At 37.2% G+C, this 18556-nt stretch overlaps 1 protein-coding gene across 1 annotated transcript; it reads right to left on the bottom strand.

The window, feature by feature from the left end:
* Positions 1-1534: 1534 nt before the first annotated feature.
* QRSL1 (glutaminyl-tRNA amidotransferase subunit QRSL1) lies at positions 1535-18507 on the bottom strand. The gene is made up of 11 exons (XM_014075947.2): positions 18321-18507; positions 15515-15674; positions 14325-14423; positions 12767-12863; positions 12499-12675; positions 11409-11584; positions 11196-11308; positions 7929-8121; positions 4772-4889; positions 3055-3260; positions 1535-1803 (listed from the first exon to the last, which is right to left on the bottom strand). The coding sequence occupies exons 1-11, from the start codon at positions 18354-18356 to the stop codon at positions 1592-1594; spliced, it is 1587 nt and encodes a 528-aa protein (XP_013931422.2). The 5' UTR covers positions 18357-18507; the 3' UTR covers positions 1535-1591.
* Positions 18508-18556: the final 49 nt, after the last annotated feature.

Raw genomic sequence — 18556 nt, forward strand, 5'->3', positions numbered from 1 at the left:
AAATTATTACACTTCCCTGAATGCAAGTTGTTTCCTGCAGCTTCCTTTTGATTTTCCTAAGGCTCATCTGAAGGCACAATTCTATGGTAGAAGGGCTAAGAAAAAGGTCAGGAAGTTCAGCTGGTCCGATGGCTGCTATAATAATTATTTTTGCTGAGTATCCCTTGGGAACAGATATCAGCCAGAAAGGTTTGAAATTATCTTCCCTCCTGGGTTGAAACACCACCAGTGGGCATCATAACTCCTTGCGAAACAGCATTGCTATCCTTGGAATTTTTGCTGAAGCAGCAACTGACTTGGAGATTAATCAAGGCTGCTGCTTAAGGACCCCCCCCCCCAAAGTGGGGGAATTCAAGTAATTTAACAAATGGTTCTCTGCCCTAATGATTTCTTCCAACAACCAGTTCACCACACTGCTCAGAAAGTTAACAACCAGTTCTCCCGAAGTGGTGCAAACTGGCTGAATCCCTCTACTGACCCCCCCAACCCAAGGAATGGCATCCTGGGAATATGGGCACAGGGCAATGGTCAAGAGGGGTGTCTGTTCAAATTCTGAAAATATAAAGCTTTCCTTATTTGTGTTTTGTATAATGTTATTTGTCCTCTCTGCATTGAGATTAGTTTAGTGGTAAAAACATTTTTTTTCAAAAAGGAAGTAAACAGTTTCAGTATATTCTAATTAGTTGTCCTGACCATGTGCAGAATTAAACATCTACATTAGCTACTTCTTTGAAGAAGAAATATATTTTGCAGGCCCCTAGGACAATAACGATTATATGATATTAGGCGAAGGCGGACAAATGCGATTTTAAAAGACAAATCAGATTACAAAACAGAATCCATGTCGGAAGGGCAAAATTGATCTAGGAAGCAATTAATTTGGGGTGTGTGTGTGTGTGTGTGTGTGTGTGCGCACGCTTTTCCAGTCTTCATTTAAAATTAAGAAAGAAATACAAACAAAGTTTCTTTAAACCTGCAACCAATTTGACCAAATTTCTGTCTTTACATTTATATAGTTTTCTAATATTCAGGCTACAAAATGAAGTAAAAGATCCTTATAACTAAATTAAATGAAGAACATAGAAGCAAACTTCTTTCCTTCATTAAAAAATCTGCAAGACAGTCAGTTTACTTGAAATTCAGTCAAAAAGATAAAAAGTCAAGGAACACTGAGGCTGATCTGATAGTCATACTCATATTCCTCTTTAAATCTTGCTTGCACTATTAGCGTTTTGAATTAAGTACCCACGTTTTGCCCATATATGATGCAGATATGCCTCCACTTTGGAATAATAAACAAAACGTCAAGCATTTTCACTCACATTAACAATCATCTGTGAAATTTAACTACTGTATTGTAAAAATCAACTATCCTTTTATTTAACAGTGTTTTAGAAATGATCAATTCTAAATTGGAAAACGGTGTGATTGCTCAATGAATAACCTGGATAATTTAACTCTGTATTTTAGTCTTTAATAAGAAGTGTTTCATTTATTAAAAAAATAGTACACTGAATGCTTTGATACACAGAGATTTGTACTTTTTGAAATCTTTTTTTATTGTGAAAATAATAAAGTGTCCCATCATCGTTCATGAAAAAAATGCTGACTTCTCCTGTTGAGACATGGTATCAAGAGGATCCATGATTCCTTCTAGGTCTATGGCAGGGAATTGTACTTGTGTTTCAAACCATTTGGCTATGGTGAGAAGCTGCAGCTCATGAAAAGCCCGGCCAATAAATTGCAATCCAATAGGTAAGCCTTTTTTTGAGAGGGCTGAAGGAACATTTACAGCTGGCAATCCTGAAAGATAAACAAACATTTCTTTCTTTACATTGTCTGATAAGAAACATACAGTACAACAGAAAAACTAAAGCAAATGCATCTCTCTCTCTCTCTCTTGAAGGCAAATATTTAATTTGGTTTTGTAGCTTTTCAAGCTGTATTTAATTAAGATAAAAACACCCAACTTTCATTTCTTCTTAAAACATTTCTTTTATAAGCATTGATAACTACTTATGATTAGATAATATAATGATTTAACCCCAGATCTCTAGTGTCTTGGAATATATATGATTGATGCAAATTGTCCTTTACTGGGGCACGAGCAAGGTTTCATCATTCTGAAGTTCAAATAATCTTCCTAACTATTCATCATTACAGCCTCAGATTAGAGTTCCAAATATAGTGAATTTAATTTCTCACTCATTATCCACTAACTCCTGCTTGGATAAACTAATATGAAACATCACTTGAAAATGTTTTGGTTTTTTTATGTGGGTTTCATTCCAACAAATTATCCCCTTGCTAAATGGGTAAATTTGGCAACCACGTATTTATTTGCTCATACTTGCTAATTGAGAAAATTACATACAAATATGCTCAAAGACATAATTGATCGACCTTTGGCAGAGTACTGTGTAACTAAACTTCAGGAGTTGTTACAATTACATATACCTCCAAAACTCCTCATGGCATAAACCTCACTACATATTTCCTCCCTCTTATTTTGGATTATTGTTTTGTCTGATCAAGATCACCTGAAGAAAAAAATCAAATATAATTTTGCAAACTTTAAGTTGACCTAGTATAGGGATTTACGCAAACATGGTCAGAATGTCAATTGGCAATACTTTGAATAGCTAGAAGAGGAAGATTGCAATATCAAATAAGCCACGGTCAATCACATCTGAATGTCTATTAGAAGTCTGACTTGGCACCTGCTCTTTGTTATATTTAATGTTTTAATGTATTTAATTTTTCAGTCTTAATAGATCTTTGTTCTTTTAACTTTTCACTGGGAGATGCCCAGAACTGACCAGAAGATTGGGGGGGAGGGGGGGGAAGCCTACAGGATATTTTAAATAAACAAATAAAAACAAATATTGTCTTGTCATTTACAGTGTCATGATGGGAAACTCTACAGTGAATAAGTTTTGTAAAGGACCAGATTTTACTAAGTTTGGAAGCTTTTAGAATTGAACAAAACAATGGCTGCCTGGTTTCAATTCACAAAACAAAGAGTGTCTACAATAAAAACGTTCATTTTTTTACCGGCCATGTTAGCAGCCTGAGTGAAGATATCATCCTGTGTGCTGCGAGTCCTGTTGTCTTCCTTGATGAATTCTTGATACAACATAGCCTGATTCAAGGTAGTTGGGGTGAGCAGTATATCCACACCAGAACGGAAGAGTTTTGCAAAATCCGTGGCTATGAGTCTTCTCACTTTCTGAGCTTTGATGAAATAATTCTCGTAATTCCTAAAGGGGAAAGGAGGAACTCCCGTAAGAAACCAAAAATGTATAGTGAGCATTATACTGGTGGACCCTAAAAACTTTCATACTGAACTTCCCTAAGCTAACTATTCTAACTATAGGGATAATCCCAGATCTTGCACTCTTGAACTTATTATCAGGCCATCTCTAAACCCCTGGCATCACCCATCCATGCCACTGAGCCTCATACATGAATGAACATGAACTTCAGTGCCAGCAATGATCACTATTGACTCTGCTTACTAGTGAAGTTGAAAGTTTTATTTATTTATTTTTAAAGTTCCTATCTTTAACCACTCATCTCTCTCAGAGTTTCAGTTTAGTAACATCTGGGGGCCTTCAAGTTCTTTATTAAAAGAATGGGTGAACTTTGGGTATTAGGAGCTATATGTGCCCTATATTCCGCCGTATAAGGCGACTGGGCGTATAAGACGACCCCCTCACTTCAGGCGCCTGCAAGCTGGCTGAAGGCCTCCGCGCTGCCGGGCTTTCGTAGTTTGAGCTCAGCGCCTTTCTCCTCCAGACCGCCAGCCAGATCTTACTAAGCCATCCCAGCACTCATCCATCCACATGCCCAGGCGGGGAGTGTTGAGGTTAACGATTGAAAGGCCACCGTCTCCACTGGTGGCGGTGCGGCTTTTTGCTTGGCGGCATTGCTTTTTCTTTTCTTATTTTTTTTTGGTATGGCTTTTCTTATACCCGGCATATAAAATGACCCCTGATTTTTGAAATAATTTTTTGAGGTTAAAAAGTCATCTTATACGCTGGAAAATATGGTATAAAATAATTCTTGGAATATAAATTTTAACACAACTGGAAGTTTCCTTTTATTCAGTCATCTGAATGGGGCTGCAAGGGTAGGATTTAGTAAACAAGTCTGACTTTGCACATATTGGGAGTTCCCCTAGCAAATAAAATAGATTCTTGACCTATTGGACCTACTGGATTATACAGAATTTTAAGATACAGGTAGTCCTTGATTTACAACCCTTTGTTTAGTGACCGTTCAAAGTTACAATGGCAGTGACAAAAGTGATGTATCATTGTTTTTCTTACTTATGACCATTGCAGCATTGCCATGGTTACATAATCAAAATTTGGATGCTTGGCAATTCAGATGCTTGGCAACGGGCATGTATTTATGATGGTTGCATCATCCTAGTGTTGTAACCTTTTCGGTCAGCTTCCAACAATCAAAGTCAATGGAGGGTGCCAGATTCATTTAATTACATGATTCACTTAATAACTGCAGTGATTCACTTAACAACCGTGTAAAATGGGATAAATCTCACTTACCATCTGTCTTGTTGTGATTGTAAATTGCCTACGTAAGAAATTTTGCCACCTATTATTTCTAAAGCCAAATCAGTAATAATGATAAAACTGATTTGGCAAGATGAAAAAATCTTGTACTCTTGTGTAGTTTCTCCCTTAATTGAACAACAAATAAAATGTCGGTTTTGTAACTTTTGAGCCTTAAAATGGGTGAAACTTACTGTTTTAGCAAGAAGTAGTTCCCTGATAGAATTCTTCCCCTTACAACATCATTAAAACCTTCCCGGCGTGTGGCTGCAATCAAAGCTTCTGTGGACTGCTGGTCACTGCTGCGATGCCCTAAAAGGAGAGGCATTCAGCAGTTGACAAATACATCCCCAAAACATTCAAAGCTGATTAAACTACACAATCCCATTCAGCGTAAAAGGCTATCAAAGGCTGACTTCTTATTGTTGATAAACCCATTACATTTCATTTATTCATCAGCCCAAAAGCTAAACATTTTATATGGGTTTTAACAGCTGACACCTGATCTAGCACCTGATCTAGTTAGAAGGACTTGAGCTGAACCTTCTTCACTAAATACTTCTTGCACAAAATGGATGGTACAAAAAGACAGAAATCCTCCCCAAAGATGATTAAATGTGACCTTTTTATGTCTGTTTCTTTTTTCTGGTTCTTGCTGAAGAAGGAGAGAGAGAGGAGAAGAGAGAGCGCTAAAATTAAGTGTAGTTCCCATTGATACCTTACCTAGAATACTTTGGTTAATATATTGAAAGATTTACATGTCAACATTAAACCAAGATTTGAAATCAAGGCTTGTCTGGAACTTTGGTTCCTACTTTGCTTTTTCCACAAAGACAAAAAGATATGTGAAATAAATGAACAAGAAATAGGCTTCATCATACCTTAGTTTGTTCCATATGTAATAATCATATTACATTTTCTATATCCCTATTCAATAATGCAAGTTATGAAAACTTCTTAAATAATTCCATGCAGAACCATTGAACAGTAGAAAGGCGCTCTACATATACTGGGGCTCCATATTTTATCATATTACAATCATTGTGGATTTGGTAAACATTAAGCGGACAAGGTCTTAGTCCTTTCCCTTCAATACTGCCATCTAATGGGGAAGCAAGGAAGCATGCCTTTTCCATGGCAGCCCCTGCCCATTGGAGCACTCTGCCCTCTGAGGTGCACAGCCTCTACCCTTTCCAGCCTTCCATAAGACCTGGCTTTTCCCCCCAAGCCCCGGGATAAGATTGGATAATTGCACATAGTATTTATTGTCATTGCACATCATGTTGACAATGAAATTGGATTAGTACATCATTAATACAACATTAGAAGCTTGACTTGGAATCAGGTTTTTGTTGTTTTTAATGTTTTAATATGTTTAGTTTTATACATAGTTCAATACGGTTTTATATGTTGTTTTAACTTGTGATTGGGGGCCACCTAGAGTTGATTATAATGTTTTAGATAAATAGCAATATCACTTACACTTATCTACTGCTTCATAGTGCTTTATAGCCTCTCTAAGCGGTTTAGAGTCAACACATTGCCCTCAACGATCTGGGTCCTCCTTTTACCGACCTCAGAAAGATGGAGGGGCTGTGTCAACCTTGAGCCAATGAGAATTGAACTGTTGAACTACAGCCGGCAATCAGCAGGATTTGCCTGCAGTATTGCATTCTAACCACTGCACCATCACATCTCATAAATAAATTTAGAATGAAGTATTTCCAAAATGCGTACAGCACAAGGCATTAAGCAAACAATGGTTCTGTTACTTCAACTGTGCAATGCAGTGTTTTATACATTGAAATACATATCTTAAATGCAAGCAATATTTCCTAGCTTTGTCATTCCTCGCTTCAACCAAATGCTGGACACAAAAATTTAATGGTCAAGATGTTGAATTGACAATATCAGTGCTCAGAGAACTTAATAAGCACAAGGGAAAATGTTATCAAGCAGGAATGATCCATAATTGCATAGTTTCAGTAACACTGTATTCATTTTTTTGTTGAGTACAGGATCACAGTTGAGCTTAAGGGTGTATTTCTGTTGCAATCAGATCACTCCTCAAAGGACAGAAAATATTTCCTTCAAGATAAAAACATTCTTCCAAAAACATAATAAAGTTATTTTCACCAATTCATCAAGCCTCAACTCAGATCAATGAGACTTTTCTTGTTATAAAAAGGCTTTGGCACAGACTTGGTCACCTATAATTAAACATTTATTTCATTACTGGTTCAGAGTTAGCTCACTCTTTATAAGTTGTTTGTTACTCTGGAACATATTAGTGGATCCACATTTATTCCATTATCCTCATTTTATATATTATTCATAGACAGGTGTACCTAGAAAGCTCAAATATTTATTTTCATCCAGGTTGATGAATTTTAAAATATTTGGCTTTGACTTTTAATCAAAATCTTCTACTCTAAAACTGTTTTTTTTTTTCAGAAGGCAACTGGGCGTTCTTGTTTCTCCTTCAAAATCTTCTACTGTTGCAGTTTTCTGCAGCTGAACCTTCTCAGGTTAGCAGGATCTAACTAGATTATCCACCCAGGTCTGAATATTTTCTATGTTTATTCCTAAATGAGATACTCTCTAAGAAAGGTTAATGTAGAGCTTTTCTTCTCTAATCCTATTGTATCCTGGTACTGGTTTTCTCTAATTCCTATTTCCAATTATGTTTTTCACTGCTAGGTGCCAAATTATCAACAAATCCACAATTAGAAATAGAATTATACCTGACTCACTCAAAACAAAAAGATTGCAGTACAACTTCCTGGAATGTTTCAGAATATTACTCACATTCATAAAATGTTAAATCCATTTTTTCCTGTTGTTATCTCAACTTTTAGTATAAGATTAAGGAAATATACCAGATATCAGATTCCTCCCAAAGGAAGACTAGAATTTAGGTTTCTGCACATAGTCTTTTAAGACTAAACTGGCTCTCTCACATACCATACTAAGCTATGATATAACTGACTTGTCTTTGCTTTATCTGGTTGTGTGTAACTGGTTATTATTATTATTATTTTTTTTTACAAATAACAGAGTAGGGTTTACACATTGTTTAAATGCAGCTCGTCAGAGTGCTGTACCTGGAAAGCTTCCGTAGGATTAGGCAGATGAACAAGTTATTAGAAAAATGTTGCAAATGAAGGCTACCTAGAAGTAATATTTTATAGGGCCCCTTATTGCCAAATGAATTGTCAATCCAAGAACCAACATTCTTAATAATATATTATCTTTTGTTACTAAGATTTTTACTACATAGTGTTTGGTTGCAATTACGCTAAATGTGAATATTTAAGAGACAACTTAATATTCAGCAGTGAGAAGGCTTACCATACTCCAGACCATCAAATCGAGCCATATTAGAAGCTACCTCTGCTGCACATAACACATGATAACAGACAATGGAATAGGAGGTATGGGGCAGGCTCACTTCTATCACTTTAGCTCCAGCTCTCTCAAAGAGGTCAGCTGCCTTGGACCACACAGCTAGAGTCTCACTAGATAATCCTGCAGTATGGTATTCCTGGGAGGGAGGGAGGGAGGGAGGGAGGGAGGGAGGGAGGGAGGGAGGGGAGGGAGGGAGGGATGGAGAAAAAGCAGAATGTTATGCACAACCAGCAGCATTTCATAGGGTTCATCTGATCTGAAAATGTCAAATACACTCAAGTGAATTGTGGGATGCCAATGAAAGATCCTGTGTTTGAGAGTAAAATTTCTCTCTGGATTATATCTTATTTCTAATTCTCTACCAGGTAGTCCTCGATTTCTGATCACAATTGAGCCTAAAATTCCTGTTGTTAAATGAAACATTTGTTAAATGAGTTTTTGCCCCATTTTATGACTTTTCTTGCCACAGTTGTTAAGTGAATCACTGCAGTGGACAAGTTAGTAACATGATTGTTAAGTAAATCTGACTTCCCCATACAAAAGTCATAAGTGTGAAAAACGGTCATTAAGTCACTTTTTTCAGTGCCTTTTTAACAGTCACTAAATGAACTGTTGTAAGTCGAGGACTACCTCTATTCGGGATAGTTCTCTATACAAGGCAGCCAAGATGGCCCTGAGTCTGATATTATACTTAATTATCTCAGAGTTAACTTATTTTTGGGATAACATGGGCCCTCGTTCGGGGAACAAGAATGATATTAAGTAATATTAAGTAATAGTAGTCATATGGAATTTATAGCAATGCTAAGAATTTGTTCTAAGACATTTCATAAATCCCAAAATAGGCTTAAGAAGCTTTAGAAGAGCATACACCATCTAAACAGTGGCTTTACTCAGTTACTCATGCCCTGTTCGCCACTAGACCGCATTACTATAATGAGCTCTACATGGGGCTGTCCTTGAAGAATACAGAATGCCATTTTTCCTCTTAGATGAGTGTCATGTTCAATGATAGTCGGCTCTCCCGCTATCTTGGATTATTTTTTTCCCCGGTTTTATTTAATGATTTGTTCGTTTGTTGTTTTTATGTATTATATGCAGTCTAGAGTCACATTTGCATACATTTGTTAAACAAACACATGCTAACTAGAACCAGTAGAAATTTACAAAGCAAGGTTTAATATTAAGTTCTTCTGTTATGCAATTATCAAACCAAGCACCATCCTCTTTTTGTTTTTTTTTTGTAACAAATAACTGTGAAGAACATTAATCTGCAGAAATGCTAATAACAAACAGAGGCTACATGGAAGTAAGCTGCTATTTCAGCCCTGTTCTTTGTTAAATAAAGGATATGTTTTTAACATGTCCCAATACCATGTTTATTAATTCCACATGCTTTTCTTTCTGTAACAGTATAGTGAATTATTTTTAATAGCCTCCAACAATCTGGACATTCTCCAGATGTATGGATTCCAGTTCCCACAAATCTTGGGAATGGCCATGTGGCTGGGAATTATGGAGGTGAAATTCTCGATGTCTGAAGAGTACCCTTGGAAAAATTTGTGTGTGTGTATATATATATATATATATAAATTTGTGTGTGTGTATATATATATATATATAAAAATCAATTCTCAATTCATTTAAGTAATAAATGAAAAAAAAAAGATAAATCATAGCCTTTGGTCTTATGTTCAGAATGTGAACTTCATTATCTACAAACATGAGTTTTGAATAGAAGATTTTGGTTTTGAAATTTAATTTTTTGTAAAGGAAAAAAAAGTTTTGAAAGAAAAATGCCACATATTTTCTTCACATTTTTACCCTGGCACTGGCATGCATCTCTTCAGAAGACAAAAAGGTATTTGAAGTTATCACAATACAACCAAAGATTTCACAATCCTGTCTAAAACATGCAAAACATGTTTTTATTCTTGAAATAGGAGATGGTCGTATTACTCTTCATGCGTTGAGAACTACAACTTCTAGCATCTATCACCATTGCCAGGAAGTGCCTTAGGCAGCTGGGAAGATTAGTTTACAAACGAAGGCAAATATATCTGTGTCCTAGGATAATGTTGCAGGATCCAATCTGGGTCAGTCACTAGGTGTGGCACATGTGTCTCCAGATTTTACTAAACTAATCTTGCAGGATCCAATTTGGGTTGGTCAATGGGATCCAAGATTTAGTCTCCTGAGCTTTCGGACTCATGCTGGAGTCCATCTTTAGGGAGTTTCTCTCTCAACCTTTGGTTCCGGTAACCAACCCAGATTGGATCCTGCAAGATTAGTTTAGTAATATCTGGAGTTACTATTGTGGCCTGCCGGCGACCTGTGGAGCTGGCAGCAGATTCGGACAGTGAGGAGGTTGCTGAGGAACAGGGGCCAGTCTTGAGGACTGAGGAAAGCTCAGATGAGGGCTCTGCGTTGGAGGCAGAGAGGGAGCTAGGGAGCAGCGAGGCAGAGGACCAGCTGGAGCCTGTTCCCAGTGTGTGCATGAGCAGAGCTGCCAGAAGACAAGAACAATTAAGAAAGCAGGGTCGACTTAAGAGTAAAGCCACGCCTTGGAGGTGATTAGCCCCTCCCATAGGAAACAAAAGAGGAGCGAATGGGGAGTGGGCTTTTGCAGGAAACAATAAGTTCATTTATTCGTGTCAAGAGAGAAAAGTTCTGTTTGTAACTATAAGAGACTCTGTGCCAAGTTTTGCCATGCTTTGCCTACAGTTGGAACCAGTTATTTAGCAGCTCGCCAAACGAAATAAGGTTCGTATTTGATAAACAACCCTCTGAAAGACTGGTTGCTAAGCCTTGTGGACTGTGAATGAAAGGAACTCACAGTGTAAATAAAAGGGTTTTGCTGGGACCAAGACTGCTTCTTGCTTGTTAAACTCATTAAACTAGGAATAAGAAACCTGTGTAAGGGAACTCCTATTAAATTCCCACTATCTCTGACTATTCATCATCTTAATACTGGCAGAAGATGTACTCCAGCAAGACTTGTAGAGGTACAGGGTTTCTGTCTTCCATACTGGCTTTATTATTTGTATAGGTTGAAAACATGAATCAAAGACAGACGGGTATGCTCACGTTTCATTTAATATAAATTAATATTTAGTGCTCACTAACTTAATGCTCACTAATTTCTTAATTAATGCAATTTAGTATTACATTTAATGTAACCTAATGCTCACTAATCATGCACCCATTTACCTTAGGAACCCCAATGCAAAGATTCTTCATATCTATCAAGTTAGGTAGCTGAAATGGACAAAAGGGATCTTGCACTGTGGTTGAATCTTTCGGGTCATGCCCGCCAAGAACACCTGAAAGAAATGGAATGGCACATGAGATAGCAGGAAAAAGGGAACTGCTAAACTACACTGACTTGGGAGAGATGCCTAAGGAAACATATCATTGTTGTACCTAATACAGCAGCTGCATCATCAACACATCTGGTTAAAATGCCTGGGACATCCATTGAGTTCACAAGTGGGATGAGACCATAGCGGGAAATGAGGCCGTAGCTGGGCTTTAGACCAACAACTCCACAGAGGGAGGCTGGATTTCTTGTGGAACCTCCTGTGTCAGATCCCAGAGCCCTGGAATTGAATTTAAAACAAGCATGACAATCAGAAACAAATACAAAACTTTATCTCCTTTTATATCTGCTACCTGAAAGCCATTTTTGAATGAATGAATGGATGAATGAATACACATATAATTCCATTTCCTTCCAGTTAACTCCCAAGGACTTCATGGAGTTTTCTCAACAACAGTACGCACACAGGTACATTACCTTTTTATGGTATTTTTTATTTTCATTTTCACCCTGCTCTGAAATTTATTGATGGCCTCCTATCCACGAATTAAGTATGTCTGACCTGACAAGATTGACCAGATATTGTCATCTGCTGAGGCAGAAACAGACAAGCTAAACTTAAAATGTGTGTAACCAATCAGTATTTTTTAGATTTTGTACTGGACCATTCATCTTTCAGCTCTCAGGAGAGGCAACTTTGCATTCCAATGTATCTTTAATCCCATTATAACTTGGAAAGAACTTGAAATGGTACTTAGCCATGCTACAGGTAGTCCTCGACTTACGACTACAATCGAACCTAATATTTCTGTTACTGAAATATTTGTTAAGTGAGTTTGCCCCATTTTATGACCTTTCTCGCCACAGTTGTTAAGTGAGTCACTGTTGCTGTTAAATTAGTCAAACTGTTGCTAACTAAATCTGGCTTTCCCATTGACTTTGCTTGTCAGAAGGTCTCAAATGGGGATTATGTGACCCAGGATACTGAAAGCGTCATAAATACCGGTATGAGTCAATTACCAAGCATCTGAATTTTGATCACTATGACCACAGGGATGCGATAACGGTTGTACTGGTCATAAGTCTCTTTTTTCATTGCCATTGGAACTTTGAATGGTCACTAAACAAACTGTTGTAAGCTAAGGACCACCTGCATTACGATGTTCTAAATTCAACATTGTGAGATACTCTTACGCAAAGCATGTGAAAGATGATACCGCGGCAGCACTGCCACCAGAGCTTCCTCCAGTTATCAGCCAGCTGGTATCTTCGTGTTGAGCAGGGGGGGTTGGTGCACATTTTTCTCTGTACTGCCTTGAATAACTCCAGGGGTTCCGCACTGGCCCAAAGGCCCCATCTGTACTTCCAGACCTAGGATGAGCAAGTCAAAAAGGAAATTTTAAGAATTGAGAATTATTAAGCGGGCTATTTTTTTGCCTTTCAAGAATCTAATTCAACTTACCCCATGGCAAATTCGTCTAGATTTGTTTTTCCAAGCAGTACAGCTCCTTGATCCAGCAATTTCTGAACTACTGTTGCATTGTAGGGGGGGATATAACCTGAAAAAAAATGTAAATACAGGATTGGCTAGGGATTAGATTCTATCTTGTAATAATTGAGAGTGTGTTTTACCATTGCAACAATTTTATTCATCTATCTTACTGATTTTTGAGTCTTCAGTCAAAAAAGGTGGTGCATAATAGAAATAGCACTTTGACATATATACTGCTTCACATTGCTTTTACAGACCTCTCTAAGCGATTTACAGAATCAGCATGTCTCCCCCCTCCCCCCCCCCGGTCCAACAATCTGGGTCTTCACATCACCGACATCGGAAGGATGGAAGGCTGAGTCAACCTCGAGCCCCATCAGGATGGAAGGAATCACATTCCTGGCCATGTGAGCCAGAGTTAGCCTGCAGTACTACATTCTAACCACTGCACCAATCCAATTCTCTATTATGATATACTGTCGCGAGAGAAGTTAAAACTATAAAATTAGTGCTGCACTTTGGACTACATCTACATCACACAAGCAAATTTCTGCTTTTTACAATGTAGCCTTTCTCTCCTCTTCCTGCAAAATACAGATGGGTAAGACTGCAAAAAAGGATCCAGTTCTACTAGTGAAGCTACTCCATAGAAAAATAACACTTAATTCATAACACATAACACAGATTTCAATTGAAATTGACAAGTTATGTTGTTACAACGACATAACTACGCACATAAGAAAAATTGCCTGGAACAAAAAGTATAATATAAAAAGTGCCACTTTGCGATGAGATGGGCAACAAATTTATTAAATAAAAAAATGCAGATATCAATGTGCAGAAATTAATCATTCCAAGCAGGCTCCACAAATAAAAAATGTGACCCAGTCTTACAGCATGTGGTTTGCAAAACTTCAATGTCAATCTGTTACTTGAGACAGGGATAGAAAAAAATTGTTTCTGAAGCATAGAGAAATGCTGCCACTGAACATGGTTAAAACTTGGTTAGATGAACCCATGATCTGTCTCAATGATAGGCAGTTATCTATGGTTCCATCTTTCTACATAAAAAAAATATTTTTTTAAATCCTGTTGTTATTTTGCCCATAGCATCAGGAAATCAGCAATTTGAATTAGCTGGTACTGGGAACGAATTCCTTGATTTCCTGCTATTAATGACAGAACTCAATTTCCTGCTCACTTACTGACCACACAGATCAGTTGAAGACTAAAAAAAATTAGTCCGGAATGCTTGAAAATCATAGGGGGATGCATTTTATGGCCAAGTAACAACTGTATTTTCTTATTAGCTATATTGGACTTTCTCCCTACCTTTTTCCATTACTTTTTCATTCAAAAATGTGTAGGGAAATATTATTTTGAATTTGATGAACTTATGACAAAACTCTGGCACTGCTATCAAAATGATTGAAGGTCTCACAATTAAAGCTCCTAGAGTAATGTGAGACCATTAAGACACTAAGAATCAGAGCTCTAAAGTTTGGATTTCAAAAAAAATCTATTTTACCTTTTAACATCTTGGATGCACATGTTGTTTCAATGCCAGCAGTGCTGAAATTGTCTTTCACAGCAACAGGAATACCATCTAAATCACCCAATGGCTGACCTTCATTATGAAGAATAGAAGGATAATTAAATCAGTGTTTTGTCAGTTATTTGGGAGTATTTTGCTAGTAATAATAAGGATTTTAAAAATACAATAAAATATGACTCCACAAAACAACATAGGTAGACCTCAACTTACAACTGTAACTAAGCTCAGAAATATGGTTGTAAGTCATGGCAATCATTAAGCAAATTACCTCATGACTGTGTCTGACTTTAACAACCCTTTATGCAGAAGTCATTAGAAGAACACAGTGGTTGTTAAGCAAACCCACTGAACCCTATGGATGTTTGAAATTGTAAGCTAACGCTAGTTTACAGCCAAAAAAGTTAAAATTGTGATCATGTGACTGCAGGATGCTGCAAATAGCTGTAAATGGGGATTGGTTGCAAAGTGTCAAAAATAGGATCATGGCATGGTGTGTGTGTGCGTGTGTGTGTGTGTATGCTGCCAATGGAACTTTGAAACTGGGTTGTAAATAGTCTTGGAGAGATCCACTGCAACTTTGAATGGTCACTAAGTGATTGGTTTTAACTCAGGGATAACCTGTATGCACAATGTTGACTAAGCCATAATGGCTTGATTCATACAACACAATAAGCTATATTATTGGGTTTGTATGTCATGCTGAATACAAACAAGACATATTATGGCTTTTTTTGTGAACTACAACTCTAGGTAAAGGGAAGTAAGTTTAGATTATTTTGGAAGTCCATATTGATACATAGGTTCAATAATAAATTCTCTCTCTGATAGGAATGTGTATGAAAACACAACACGTAATCTAAAAACTACCTGCTATCAAAAAATAAGTTCTTCCTGTGAAGCATGATAACATCTAAACCAGCAAATATATGTGGGCCATGTACAACCTCTGAGAAACCCAGAGAAAAATAAAGTTACTTTAAACAGAGAACCTCCATAGACAATTACTTTAAACAAAGAGAAGTGAGATTTTTCTGTTGCATAAATAAAATAACTTAGTAGTATATTTCTTATGATAATTATTAATTATTTCTCTTGAGGAAAAATATTAGGTACAGAGGCTAACCATTTTAGGAGAGAGCAACTGTTTGGTAATAGCATCTTACCTTGTCTGTATCTCTCCTCTGATGCTTGAGCTTGTTTTAATGCTGTGTCTTCAATTACTGTTATGTAAGCATTAAGAAATTTGGTAGCTTTTATTAATGAGAGACATTTCTGACAAAGTTCGGTTGAACTGACATGGCCTTTCTTCAATGCTGCAGAAATCTGAAATGACAATGAAAAAAAGGAAGAAGTATAATAATTTGAACAGAAAAAGTACACTGTAGTTATACAGTGAAAAGAGCCTATATAACTTGTGATGATTAAAATACATTAAATAATGCAAAAGGGAAAGAAAGGAAGAATGTAAAGAAAAAAGAGGAACACCCATATAATATCCATTTAGTAGAGAATTATTTCAATTCTAGGTAACAAATTTGTATCATGAATCAATTCCATAGTACCAGGAGGATAAATGTCTATGTAAGATTATTCTTTTTCACTGAGCCCCAAGGTCAGTAGAACCAAAACTCTTCATAAAATATATGTTATCTTTAACCACAACATTTCTTTCTATATTTGTATTAACATGTGCTATATTTGAAACCAAGACAAATGATAAGAGGAGATAACATGAGTTAAAGAACTATGACATTTCTTACAATGCTAGTTGAAAAATGAGGTTCAACCCTTTTTAAGTATTTATTTGGGAGTTCTAGAGACACTAAATATTTGCTGATGAATTAATTTCTACCAGTTCCCTACAGGTAAATCAGACAAAAAATACAACCAGATGAGCTAATTCTACTTCATTAATTATATTACCACATTAACAAAAACTTGCAAATTTGAAAGCACAAATCTCCTACTGAACATTATCAATTGCCTGATCCGTTAAGGTCTTTCTCTGACCATTTACACAACTAAGATCTCCACCCCTTGTCTGATATTTTTTTAGGCAGCATCTCTTCCCTTCGTCCCTCAAGGTCATTCTCACATCCTCTTAGTTTCAACCTTAAATCACTACGTGTGTGTGTTTGTGTGTAAAGGTTCCCAACTAATTATTCCCAACTCCAGGGAGCAGTGCTCATCTCCGTTTCAAAGCCAAAGAGCCAATGCTGTCCAAAGACGTCTCCGTGGTCATGTGGCCGGCATGGCTAAACACGAAAGGTGCATGGAACTCTGTTACCTTCCCACCAAAGGTGATTCCTATTTTTCTACTTGCATTTTTACATGCTTTAGCAATAGCAATAGCAGTTAGACTTATATACCGCTTCATAGGGCTTTCAGCCCTCTCTAAGCGGTTTACAGAGTCAGCATATTGCCCCCAACAACAATCCGGGTCCTCATTTTACCCACCTTGAAAGGATGGAAGGCTGAATCAACCCTGAGCCGGTGAGATTTGAACAGCCGAACTGCAGAACTGCAGTCAGCTAAAGTAGCCTGGAGTGCTGCATTTAACCACTGCGCCACCTCAGCTCTGCTAGGTTGGCAAAAGCTGGAACAAGTAATGGGAATTCACTCTGTTACATGGCGCTAGGGATTTGAACTGCCAACCTTTCTGATCGACAAACTCAGCGTCTTAGCCAGAGCCACCACATCCCGTATGTATGTATGTATGTGTGTATAGATGTGTGTGTGTGTGTCTGTGTGTGTGTGTGTGTGTCTGTGTGTGTGTGTTTGCCAAGGCAATAAAAAAAAAGATTCACAAATAAATGCATTTCAGAATATTAATGTAATGGTAAACTTCCTATGCTTGTTTATGTAAAAATGAATGAATTTTTGATATATTCTGCAAAAGAAGGCTCTCCTTACAGATAGGCTCTGTTAGGTATTCAAAAGCCACCTGGATTGTTCTAGATTAGATTTTTTAATTTTGTACTGCTTTGGGGGAATCAATTCCCCACTGCTATCTTAGACTATGCTCCATTTTTAACTACAAATACTAACTAATACATCTTCTCAATAAACCATGTCATCACCACAACATGGTAGTATCAGGTAGCCAAATACGGTATAGAATCCCTTGCAGCCTCTCAGTTTTGTACATACATAGCTGCCTATTTGCAAACATGAATATTATATTATCATCACATTGAAAAAAGCATAATATATCTACAAATGAAATGTAAATTTATATTGTTAGTCTACGTATAATATGCCATAGGCTAAACAAATAACCTACAAATAGCATAATCCTGTGTGTGGAGGGCCTCAATATGCTTACTGGGGGTTACTCTTATATAAACTGTATGGGTTATATTCTTATGTAAATATAAATAGATGGTTTATTTTGTATGGATTTAGTGAGAAATTAAGATATTTATATCATATTGCTGATAATTATCAACACATTGTATCATGTAGATAATAGTTATCATAAGTAACTATTTGAGTCTGTCTCTCTGTCTCTCTCTGTCTCTCTGTGTGTGTGTGTGATATCTATGGTTTCTTTTTGCACTGCCAAGATTGCAGGTTGCCCTGCAAAAATCCGAACGAACTACTATCTGAACTTTCCATATCCTTTTGTTGTCATCTACTATCATCTGGATTTCTACCACCCACATTCGTTATCTTACCCTTACTACAACAGCAATCTTAAAAAATAATAATCCTAGAAATGCACTTACCCACCACGCAATATTGAAAGTCTTGAATTATCTGCTTTTCTATCCTTTGTATGCCAAGCATACTTGCAACATCAAGCGTCTCCCCCAAAATGATTGCACCAGTGAGGCTAAAACCAAATTCGTTGTATACATGATGTAAAACGACCATAAAGGCTACACTATACTATTTAAATGCAGCAGGAGAACCCAGGTCTAGAGAAGGAAATAACTCCCAGAACAGCCAAAAACAACAACGACGCACCTCTCGGAGCGAGGAGCGCAGCATTTTGCCCGGCATCCCGAGATAGAAGATTCCGAGGGACCCGCAAACCTTCCTCGCTATACGAACTTCAGTTATTGGTACTCCGGGAAGGCACCTATGGGGGCATCCATGTTGGTAAGCATTTGTAACATTGAGATCGCTGATTGGCTCAGTGCTCACAGCATCAAAGCATGCTGGGTTTGTATTGGTCCAGGCGGAGCCTGGCACTCTGCCTG

The sequence above is a fragment of the Thamnophis sirtalis genome, unplaced genomic scaffold (assembly GCF_051295495.1).
Source record: "Thamnophis sirtalis isolate CommonGarterSnake01/CBP01778 unplaced genomic scaffold, rThaSir2_p1.2 scaffold_6, whole genome shotgun sequence".
NCBI lineage: Eukaryota > Metazoa > Chordata > Lepidosauria > Squamata > Natricidae > Thamnophis > Thamnophis sirtalis.